The sequence below is a fragment of the Diorhabda carinulata genome, chromosome 7 (assembly GCF_026250575.1).
Source record: "Diorhabda carinulata isolate Delta chromosome 7, icDioCari1.1, whole genome shotgun sequence".
In the NCBI taxonomy this organism is placed as follows: domain Eukaryota; kingdom Metazoa; phylum Arthropoda; class Insecta; order Coleoptera; family Chrysomelidae; genus Diorhabda; species Diorhabda carinulata.
In genome coordinates, this window is record NC_079466.1 from 6,291,225 (window position 1) to 6,303,610 (window position 12,386).

The 12,386-nt window shown below is 31.4% G+C and overlaps 1 protein-coding gene and 1 long non-coding RNA gene across 4 annotated transcripts in view; both read left to right on the plus strand.

Moving 5' to 3' along the window:
- LOC130896169 (diacylglycerol kinase 1) overlaps positions 1–12,386 on the plus strand; it is a 324,802-nt gene that overhangs the window by 234,292 nt on the left and 78,124 nt on the right. For 2 of the 3 annotated variants that reach the window (XM_057804081.1, XM_057804082.1), the window contains one exon: positions 3,666–3,783. In XM_057804081.1, coding sequence (XP_057660064.1) covers positions 3,666–3,783 — 118 coding nt within the window. Of the gene's footprint in view, positions 1–3,665; positions 3,853–12,386 lie in introns of all 3 variants that reach the window. The other variant, XM_057804080.1, reaches the window with a different exon arrangement.
- LOC130896170 (uncharacterized) lies at positions 1,682–1,897 on the plus strand. Its single transcript, XR_009059531.1, has 2 exons — positions 1,682–1,809; positions 1,858–1,897. It is a non-coding gene; the product is annotated as an uncharacterized LOC130896170 (long non-coding RNA).

A 12,386-nucleotide genomic window follows, 5' to 3' on the forward strand; every position in this document is an offset into this window, starting at 1 on the left:
TATTAATACAAATTTTCTGTATGGTGCGCTTGCCGTTCCGATAATTCTACAGAAAGGAAGGTGTAGTCACATTAGTGAATGAAGATTAGAATATTTTGTAAAAATAGCTGTAAATTTACTCACAGTTTTTGTTCATGTGTTGGGTATGGTAATTGACAGGGATGATTCAAGGTCTTGGATGTCTTCCCGTTTTATGGAGAATATTTACTTACTACAACAAGCACCCATTATCCCTATGATCAATGCAACCTTGAAAAATTCTTCACTTCTGTGCGAAGTATACATCAACTGGAGCTTCTATGATGAATTATACTCCACAAGAAATAGATGATAGCTGAGAAAAGCTCTCAGTAACATTGAGTATATCTTTCACAAGGATGGAGATTCATAGTTTTCGGAAACATTTGGAAATTAAAAAGTTTTCTCGTTTTTTCGGGTTATACATTGATAGATATTTGCTGTTCCAATAGTTTGATTATTTTCCAAATTGAATAAAACGAATTGTTGTCAGCTCCAGCTGTTATTTAGATAAGAATTTTCCGGATAATCCTTTCTCGCAGACTATTTGCCTTGATATGTGGTGAACTAATATAGAATTCATGGTCATTTATCAACTTTAATATGGTCTAACGAATAATTTGATACCACTCACATTAAAAAGTAGAAAAATACAATTGACGCACGAAATTGATTTGACATATAAATTATATAATATATTTACATCAACTCCAATTTTGAATCTCTTCCTTTAGTATTGCTGAGTCTGTTTTCTATTGACTTGCTGTGAAACGTACGACTATGATTTTTCATGGGCAGATTATCTAATCTAGTTTGAAAATACGAATAATGGTAATCACATTTTGAGAGTAGTATAAAATCTCCAGCTTCCTGTATTCCTGTAGTTGTTCTTGAAAAAGTTTTTTATCATTAGTCTATAAACCATAAATTAATAGCAAAAATCGTTAATATATCATGACAATCTGAAGCTTATGATTATGTTTCATTAAAGTCAAAACATGGTTAACCATTTTTACGGAAAAAACAAATTTTTACTTATATGCCTTCAAGTTCAAAAAAATGCTGGGAGAATAAGAGGTGAATTTACGCTATTAATTTATTAAATAATAAATTAATTAATCATGTCCGTTAACGACGGAAGTATCCTTCATATGCATTAGGTATCATAACTCAATCTAAGGTCAATTCTAATATAAATACAATTTTTTAATATTCAATAAGCGAAACAAAGACAATTCAGGGGATGAATATGTATAATTTCAATAAAATTGACCCATTAACAAGGCAAGTAGCTGGTTTTTTGTTTATTTTCATGTATATAATGGTTTAAACAACCATCTAAGTCGGAATTTGAGGAAATGTTGGTTATATACTAAATAGATAAAAAACGAAATGGTTCGAAACGTCAAAGTTTTATTTGTTTTAACATCAAATTTTTAATAAGAAGGTACCTAAAATCAAGATAATTCATAAATATAAAAGGTCCCAAAAAATTAAAAAACTGAAGAAAGTGATAATGAATGAATACACACAATTACACTGTCTGATTCGCATTTCGCTAATCAAGTAATTGTCTTCAGAGGCCGAAGATATCTGTCTAAGTGAGACAAAAAATTTTGACAAGAAAGGGATTGATATCTTAAATAAGGGTTTGAGCTCTGCAGTGTCTTGTTGGCGAATTTATTGGATATATTGGAACTTCTATTCAGCGTCTCTTCCATGATGATAAGAGTTTTGATCGGGTGGCATGCAAGAGTCATATCTCAAAATGTCTAACAAGGATAAAAATTTGTAAGTACAGAGAAAAGATTGGAAACTTGTTAAAGGTTTGTTTTAAAGGTTTTAGTTAAATCAGAGAGAGCAGATAACGTTACTATAATTGACAAAAAGAAATGTTCCGGAAGGACTGATGCTTAGAAAAGGAATTCATCAGAAAAGTGAAGTATATTTTAATTGAGATATCTTGAGAACTGGACTCTAATAATTTTGGAGCTGCTATAATAACAGAATATCTTCATTTAACAAAAATGTTTATGGTTGAACTATTTGTGGGTCACTTTAAGAAACTAATTAGCCAAGAGCTTAAATATTTTTTTAGGGTATATATACGAAAACGTCAAATGCAGAATATTTTAACTCAGAATTTAATTTCAAATTACTAAATATAAAATTCACATACAAAAAGGAAAATAATGAAAAAATAACATTTTCAGATAGATTAGTAATTAGAAATAGGAGAAGGTTAGGATTTGATATATGAAAGGAAAACACCGCTACATGCAAGTACATCGTGGTTAATTCTTTCCATTTTACCCACCCTAAAATAGTCCATTTCCATTTCCTGGCACATCAGTTGCTTAATTTCTTAATTAAGATTGCATGATATAATAAGGAAAGGACTTTGATTGACAATGTAACTGTACTCAACGATTATGCTGAGAAACTCATAGATGGCAATTGGAAACTATCATTAACAGAGTAAGTTTATAATTGGTTTCTTAATCCAAAAATACTTCAGAACAATTCTTAGGAAATCCGAAGTATTAAATGTTGGATTTGTAAGAGAGTGACCAACTAATTCTGACAAGAAGTGTATTAGGCTTACTTAAAAATCTGTTGTTTGGATTTTGGAGCACCAAATCAGGTATTGCCAAACAAGATGTCAGTTATAATAATTGAAGAAATAATGTATACAACAATAGCTTGTTTAATACATCCCATTTACAGATTATTTGCTAGGTAACAAATGAGAAATTTACCACTAAAGTCGTTTTGCTGCTGGAATTGTTACTCATGGAAAAATTTAGTATATAGGTAGGTCAAGTTGGTATGTTCCTGTTCACTTTTGGTCTCTGAAACAGTAAATAGTGTGTTCAGTTTGAACAACCAACAACAGTCACAATTACACTATCGCATTTCGTGCGTTTCCATAACCAAGTTATCGTCTTCAGAGACTGAAGGTAAACTAAATACACAACCAAATTAAATAAATGCCACAGTGTACAACATACTCATAAGATGTCTATTTTACGAGCAAACATATTTTCAATTGAATAAAATATAACCAATGGTCATCGGTTGAACAATATGAAGAATTTATACACCAAAATATCATAATATATAGTTATCCTCGAAGACTACAAACTCTTCGCTAACAACTTTTATTTTACAAATTATTTACAATGAAAATATTCCGTGTATTGAAAGTAGAAAGTTAATTTGAGGAGTTTGAAAAATAACAAAGTGAACCTAACTTATAAAATCAATATATATGAACAATTTCATAAGATAGGTAGCTATGTATCAATTTTCCTTTCAGTTTCTGTAGGGTATATGAGGGCTTACTTCTGGCCCTAACTCCTCCCCTATAGATGTTAAATAGAACCATGTACTCCTCACTGGTCAATCCAAAACAATGAGACCTTGCGTTTTCTTGCGTTAACGAAAAACATATTCTATAAAACAAGTGTAGGGCAATACATGTTTTTTAGCATCTGCATCAATAATTGTGCAGTTAAATTACATATTATAATTCGAAACAAAAGTTCAAAGTTATGGAATTCGTTTTTTTGTTTATAGTGATTATTAAATTCGTGACTGTATGTATTAACGTTGGTGAGAGTTAATAATTATTTTTGTTGTTACAGGAAATCGACTACGACGGATTTCACAGATTTCTGGATACATTTCTGGAGGTACGAACGCCAGAAGACTTGTGTCGACATTTATTTCTTTCATTCGTCCGACGTGGGGTGAAAGTCGAAGGTAACTTCAAGGAAATGACTGTTCTTAGTTCAACGACAGCTTGTGCTCCTGTAACGTCGCATAACAAAGGTGGCTTTGCTTTTAATGTTCATAAACTTATATCAATTATTTCATTCACATAAATTGTACTTAATAACATCGAGAGCATTTTGGGCTATTGGCTTTCAACTGGAAAGTCGAATGTTTTTGTTGTGTGACTGAAATTTTCAGGTTACGATAAACTTGAAATAATCACTCATTTCATTGATAAAGTTGGCTTTGCTTTTAATTGTTGAAGGCTCTTTCTTATTAATTGTCTGTTAATACATGAATTATGCTTAATATTTCTAAGAGCTTTAGAGCCGGGCTCTTGAGTTTTCATTAGAAAATAGAATACGTGACCTAGATATTCATGTCACAATAAAGCTGTGATATTAACCCATCTAAATAATAAAGGTGGCTCTGCTTTAAATGCTGAGGGACTTATATTAATTATCTCTTTACATAAATAATATGTTGAAGCATTTAGGATTGTTGAGTTTTTACTAAAAATAGAATGCATTCATTATGTGGCGTAAATTCTGAGGTCAGAATAAAGATTGAATAATGAAAGTGGCTTTGCTTCTAATGCTTATAGACTTATAGACTATATAGACTTATACTATTACTTATACTATTACTTATATACTATTACTTATACTATTTCTTTATACATAAATTATACTGGGAATTACTGAAACTATAATTTTTATTCGGCTTAGATACCTAGCGTATACACTACTGGTCAAAGATATATCCCTATAGTTCGCGAGATACACAACAAATTAGAAGACAAAATTTATATGTTAAAGAACATACATATATACATAAGACTATAGTGATAATAAAACTCCATCCTGAATTTTTGATTTATCGATGTAATCCCCTTTTGCTTCTATTATTTCAGTATATAATTTTTGGTATTTTCTGTAAGATTTTCGACAAGTAATTGTCGTCTATTTGGTTCCATTCGTTTTTCAGGATATTCCAAAGATGTGAAGGGGAAGAAGGACACTACTTTCTGACTTCCCGGTCAACAACTCAATCGGGTTGAGGTTGGGCGACTGTACCGGCCAAATCATTACTTTTAGTATATTTTTCTTCCGTTTCTCTCAAATACTCTTTGCAAAGCTCGGAAAAATGCTTGGGATCGTTGTCATGTTGAAAGATAAAATTTTCTACTGATCAGGCGCTGGACACAACGTACTACATTTTCTTTTAATAATTTTTTATAGTTTTCTTTCATCCAAATCTCTTTAATTTCTTTCAAGTCTTCAGTCGCCCTTCCTCCAAAACATTCCTAAACCATCATCGAGCTGCTGCCGTGCTTTAGGCCCACTGCAACCACTTAATTCTATTTTGACGTTTTAGATGAGGTTTCTTCACTACCACCCTTATAAAAAGCCAGCTTCTCTCAATTTTCTTTGCACTATTAGAATTATTCAAAAGTACTCGTAGATTACTAAATTAATTGATCTGAGCTGCTATCTCTGAGCTCGTGAGTAGTCGATCAAGTTCACTGATCCATACAATACGTTTATTTTCAGCTATGATGGTTTTTTGAGGCTGGATGTTTTCTATTGCCAAAGCTCCTGGTGTATGCGTATTTGTAGTCCATGATACCACGAGGTGTGTTTTTTTGGCTCGACTCTGAAGACTAGCAATTAATGTACAAGTTTCAATTGATCGTTCCTTGGTTTTACTCACCTTAAGACGTACAAATCTGAATTTGCAAGATCGAAAACAATTCGTGTACGAGCTTCACGAAAAGATGTCGTGGAACAAAATGTGTCAATCAGTCTAAATTTTTGCGTCTCATAAGGCTAACTGGTACTATAAGCATAAACACAGGAGAGCTAAAATCAATAAAATCATTACAAAAAATATAAAAACGTCTAAGAAAGTTAAGGAAAATCATGAAATTATTAGATATATGGTCTTTCTTTGGGAACTTATGTACATTTTTCCAATTTGCTTGAGGAGGAATACATTCAATTAATGTGGCTTTATACTAGTAATAAATGCAACGAAAAAGGGAGAGGGAAGAATAACCTTTTAGCAAAGATTCCACGCCTGAAGTGAAACTAAACTACGTATGTAGTTTGAATAACTAATAATATACGGAGAAATAAAATTGCAACAAAAATGGATAACCACACTTTAGTCAATATATACAAAAGCTCGGTGAAAGTAAGATATTTGTATAATAAAATCTTAGAATATTCCATTCCAATTTTAAAATCATCGTATAACTATTCAAGTAATATACATAATTCCAATTTTGTTGAAAATATTTCTCAATCTTCTCTAAATATTGTTTTCTTACCTTTTCAAGTCTATAGAAACATTTTAAGTGATTCCGTGGTTCCTGATTACGGAGTATGATAGTGGGTCGTGTACATATTTTTTATGATAATCATTTTCCTTATCCATGTCTTCCTTCCCCGATTTGAATTTGAAATTTTTTGAAATTGGGAAGTTTTATTGGCAAACCGTGGATTGGCATATCTTAAAAATTATTAGGTCATATATAATTCCAAATAAAGTCAGTAAATCCTCACTGTATCAAAAGTATGTCTCCGTCGCTACGTTCTTATCTTAAATATTTTATTAGGCGCCATTTCAATTTTTTATAAATAACCATTAATAGTCAAATGATAACTCGGTATGGCTTATTTTTCTATGAAATTTTTGTTAATAACATTGATGTTTATTGGAAAAATATGAAAGTGTGATGATGGTTTAGTTTATATACATTTCAAATCACCTACTTATTATCTTATCTCGAAAGTTGAATAAAGACAAAAAATAATCAAAATTTCTGATAGAATGCCACGATATCAAATCAAATTTGTGTCGAGCAGGTAGGTTCACCCTTTGTTTGAGGCCAGTTTTTGACTACCTAAGCTTATTTATTCATCTATAAACTGTTTGTAGTATACGTCTTTTATTAATTTTATCGCAATGGATCACTATGTCAATTTTTAAATTGCTTTTTATTGTCTAGATTTTACAATTTTTTTATCTCAGTTTATAGTGTATCGAAAACAACTTTTGCGTGATTCAGTAATGTTTAAATAGCATTGGATAATGAAAATTCATTTGAAAAGTAACATTTTCCCTTGCCACTTTGTTGCGTATTTTATTCCAGACAAGCTCGATGAAGCTCGGCTTATAGAGATAAAAGAGAAGCCGTTGTACAATTATGTTGCTCTTCTATTGTCTGAAAGACCCATTTATAATATATGATTTGATTATCTGTACTTCCATTTACGGGAAACTATCAATTAACTTTATTATACAATGAGTTCTAAAAAATTGATTGACTTAACATCTCTTAGGAAATCCTCAAATTGGAATTTCGACTTTTTTAATATATGGGGTATTTCAAAAACAAGTAACTCCTACTCTAGAGTAGATAGTAAACTGAAACATACTGGAAAACAATTGGGGTTGTTTAGAAAAACTTTACATGTAACAGTTTTCTTCTAGCCAGATATTATTACTGCAACAATTTTCTTTTGCTGCATAGAATTATTCATTGGAATGTAGATCGATGAATAAATGTTCCTAATATTAACATCCGAAAAGAGAACAAAATGTGTGTTCGATTATGAATAATTTAAAGCAGTGGGTTCAAAGTCTATATGCTCAACTTCCATTAATATTATCAATAATTCATCATTTCTTTAATTTACAAATGTTTGTTTGTGTTTGACCTAACTATGATAAAGACTGCTAATACCTAATGAATAATTTTAACCCTTTCAGTGTATTTGTCCCTCCAGAGTGACACTACCTCAAGTACATCTAAAGTATACATGAATTTTTTTGTAGAAAAAATAATTTTCTCACATTTTCATAGTATACTCGTTTTATTGTTATGTCTCTCATCAGGAACTCTATATGTAAGAGTTGTAAAACAATACAAAGAAAAATACGACGGAAACATTTATTCAACAAAGTTATTTGAAAAATATACAGCATTTTCAAAAGTACTAGGAAAAATTGGGAATGGAAATATCTAAAAAAGAAAAGGATGAACTACTTCGAATGAAACTTGGAAAAACAGTTCCTCCCTTTGATCAAATACAAATGAACTTTACATATTTGCATTTCTCCAATTTTCATCTTTAAATTTTTTTCCATCCACATTTTGTATATGGTTGTAGCCATCATAACGAAATGCCAAAAGATCCATTGTTTTTCTTTTAAATTCCCAGTGTAACAAATTGCTGTTTATATTGCATCCATGAATTTACTTGTTCTTAGTTAATGGGATGAAATATCATTCTGATAGTCCACTTTTTACATTGGACAAATGAGGAATATATACTCCACAAAAAATCCATTATCCACCCCTCCTATATTTTCATTATAAAGTTTTATTGCTTCCGTTCTTGGAATTTGAAGGTAAGTTTTGGTTTCCAATCCCAATGAAATCGGACGCTTCAATAACGTGCTTGTTATCATACCATATTCTTATTACAACACACATCTTTGCTAAGTGAAATAAAAGAAGCACCACGCCCTTTTGCTTTCAATTCCTTTTTAGTGGGTAGCTTGGGATTTGAAAAGAGATCATCTTTTATTATTTCCAAAGCAGAAATGGATTTTTCTTGTGAAAATTGAAGATGGTAATAATCAACGTAAAGACCATGATATTTTTCAGTTATTCCTGTCTGTAAACCGCACAACAATTCCTGCTGCGCTGCCATAATGTTTGTAGACCGGCTCAATTTCAGTAGTACTTCTCGGTAAATTGGAAAATCATCAACACATAGATGGGTTTCTAGTGGAAGCAATTGACATCGTCTCTTAATACAATCATAGATGTCTCGTAGTTTCCATATTCTGTCATTAATATTTTCAGAAAGATTAGTTATATCTACTAAATGGAGTTTGAAAAATCTATGAATGCCAATTGCATCTTTTAACAGTGGAATTTCGTTCTTGTGGCTCCAATACATACGAACTCTCCGAAACTGCAAATTACCTAGTATAATATCTACTCCTCTTAAATTGTTGGTTTCTTCTAGCGTTTTTCAATGGAATCGAGATATATTATTTTGAGTTAAGTGTAAATTTGTCATATTTACCATCTGCTGCACAATTTTCACTGGAATGTATCGCTCAAAAAATGTAATGGTGGTATCTTATGACGGTGGAGGTTGATACCATTTGATATTTCTTGTTTCGTATTATATCATCCATTTAAACTTAGAACATATCTTTTTTTTTAATTTTCTATTTCTCGTTTTGTAGTATCGGTAACTTCTTCTAGTACTCTCTCATCTTCATCCTGAAATAAATGAAAAAGAGACTTGACATATTGTATAAACGCATATTCGGAGGCCAAATGCCAATGCATGTAACCAGAAAATTTCTAAAAATTACATCAAAAACATATACATTTATAGAGTATTTTTTAAAGTTTAAAGTTTTTTTGTTCCTGCTCGAGGACACAAAGAAATACCTGTTTCGTATAGCTCCAAACTATGTTAACACATAAATATTGATAAAATTACCAAAAAAACTCTTATACTTACCAACTTGCAGATATAAAAAATTTTTTATCAAAAATCTGATTTAACCCCAATATTCAACAGGAACACCAAACGACGGTCAACCTCAATCCAAACATCTGATTTATTTCGACAGTAGTTCAGTTGAAGTTAATAGCTAGAAAATCGTGTCCCTTTGAATGCACAATATCTATTCATTTAGTGATGTGAAAAATGATTTCCCTGCAGAGTGACACATCTACTAAAGGAGGTCTTTTTAAAAAGTAATAGTGAAACTGAATGAAATAAAAGCGAATATGATATTCATTTGAGTTAAGGGACACATTGGAAAATGTGGAGCTGATCCATTAGGCAAAAATTTAGTAATGGATTTACGTGTTTATTGCAAGTATAAAAAAAATCAATTTACTCCATAAAAAATAACATGAAAAAATCCTGGGGAAGGCACTGGAAAAATGAAAAAATAAATGTTCAAATAAAACTCTTACCTACTAGTGTCACTTGTTCAACGTAAATATTACCTACCTCGCTCACTCGTTAAGCACAGATAACACATATAATTCAAGTATATACACGCATTTTTTACTTTTCTCATCAAGATTATTCGATTTTTTTCGAACTATTCTAACATATTTTGAAATTGTTTGTGTTAAAATATGATCGTATTATAATTATCGGAATAGTTTGCTGTTGAAATAATTGGATTCATCCTAGTACAATACACACGCTTAGCATATATTTACATTTTTATTGAATTACTCGGAGGTTTAAAGTCTCCTTCGTAAGATCATTTTAGGAACGCTTGTCTTATAGAATACTTGAACAATTACTCTGTTGGAAGAGGAGTGTAATTTTTGATGTACCCCGAAATAGAGACTGCAAAATAGGATCACAGAAAATTGACTTTCTTTGTAATTACATAATCAATTTTCAAATACTTTTTCACGGTTTCATAGTTATTGAAGAAGAACAATTTCATCTTTCGGTCCCGTATGTTTTGAAAAATTTGACACGACAAAAGCATGTGGCATGCCCTTTGAACGTAATCAGCCAAAGCGAAATGATTGAACAGGACACAACAATTTAATGTTCACACATCTTTCTCATCGTTGTTCTAGTATTTCTAAAACGCCTCAAAAGAAACTTCTGCAAACCATTGATTTACAGTGCACACATATGACCCAATTAGCTAAAAAGAATAATATGCCATGCAAGGTTCTTCAAATGTTGGAAAAGCAGTAGATTGATGAGAGCCAAATCTGACGAATATGGTGAATACACATCCTATTCAAAGTCTGTCTGGGCCATTTCACAGAGTCACAAAAAGTCTTGACCTCAGAACAAACAATCGACTCAGAGAAATAGTTCATCTAACAGAATTAATATCTGCTCTTCAACATTGGACACGAAGTCGCGACATTCGTTCTACTATAATTAACTACCACTGTTTTTGAAGATCTAGGAATTTGGAAAAGACATTTCTGCAAATTTACAGTTAAACAATCAAATAACAGTGAACAGCTAGCAACACTTGTTTAATCTTTTAAACAATATACTAATCCTTCTATTACTTACTTCTCTGCGTGTAAACTATATAATATTGCGTCTGAAAAAGCCTAAAGTTTTTGTTTCTATTAATCGGTAACGGAAAGTATTTATCGCTGGATATTGATTTGGTATTAATCGATTTGGAGAAATTTTTAAAGAGACACCAACTAAACATTTAATAATTAGTGTTGAAATAGGAGGAAAAAATAGGTTCAAAAAAGATTTATTTCAGCGTTAGTCATATTTATACACTGGTTTTTACAAAAAAAAAATTAACATATCCAGCAACACCGAACTGTGATACCAATAAATCGGTTCTTAGAAAAAGTCTAGAAATAAAAATCGAATATGAAACGCCGCATCACACGGATATCTATTGGAATTTTAAATTACATTTCTTGATAGATATATCTACATTTTTGAATATGTTGGTTCATGCTAACATCACGCTATACACATAATTGCGCGCGTTTTAGTAACCTAGTTATCGTTCTCAGAGACTGAAGGTGAACAGTATGAGTCCTCTTGTTTTATCCAGAATTGTTAGCTGGAAATCTATAAAGGTAAAATTTCTGTGTAATTTTTGAACAAGGAGACTTTAGCGAGGAGCGAGGCATGATGGACTAGATTTTTACCTTAAAAAACATACAAAGCAATAACCAAAACCAAAATCTAGAACTATATCTACTTTTCACATATTATAGTCAAGTTCGCGATATTATAAAGAGGACAAAATTGGATACGGCCTTAGAAGGTTTACGAGTCCATAGAAAACTAATAAGAATGGTGAAACTGATTCTAGATAGAACTGATATTCAAGTATTGTAGGAAGGAAGGCTATCAAAAAGCTTTCCAGGTAAAAGAGGACTGAAGCTAAAGGACCCCTTATCCACTTTACTTTTCAACCTCATATTGGAAGGAATCAATCATAGGGAAAGTGAAATGATAGAGAAATGACTCAATTTGGGTTCGGGGTTTGGCAAATGAAGATTCAGAGAGATCCTTAAGGACGGAGAACCAGAATTATCATTTTGAAATAGTTGAGTTCTTATTTAGAAGTGCTGGTAATTAATAGAGTTGATGAGACAAAAGAGGTAGAAAATCGGATAGCAAAGGATTGTAGAGCAATAGAGTCTCTGAATAATATTCTGAAAGTGAAACTAATACCAGTGAAGATACGGGTATAAAAAACGATAACTTTATTGTCAACCCACAGTGTTAAGCCAGAAGAGACCTAAAAAAATGTGTGGGAGAGAAAAAAGTTCTGGAAAGTACTGGGAGGAAGTAAAAATGAAAAACGATTCATGAAGAAAATGGAATCAGAAGAAGGAGAAGCAGAAAATGAATAGATACAAAAGGTATTATCAAATTTGAGAAAGGTGCAAATAACCGAGTAGAAAGAATGAACAAAGTACAGAAACCGGGGGAGTGAATATAGTAGACAAATAAAAACAAAACAAAGCTTGAAAAGTATGATTATACTCAAGTTTAAAACATATATTTTGTAAGTTT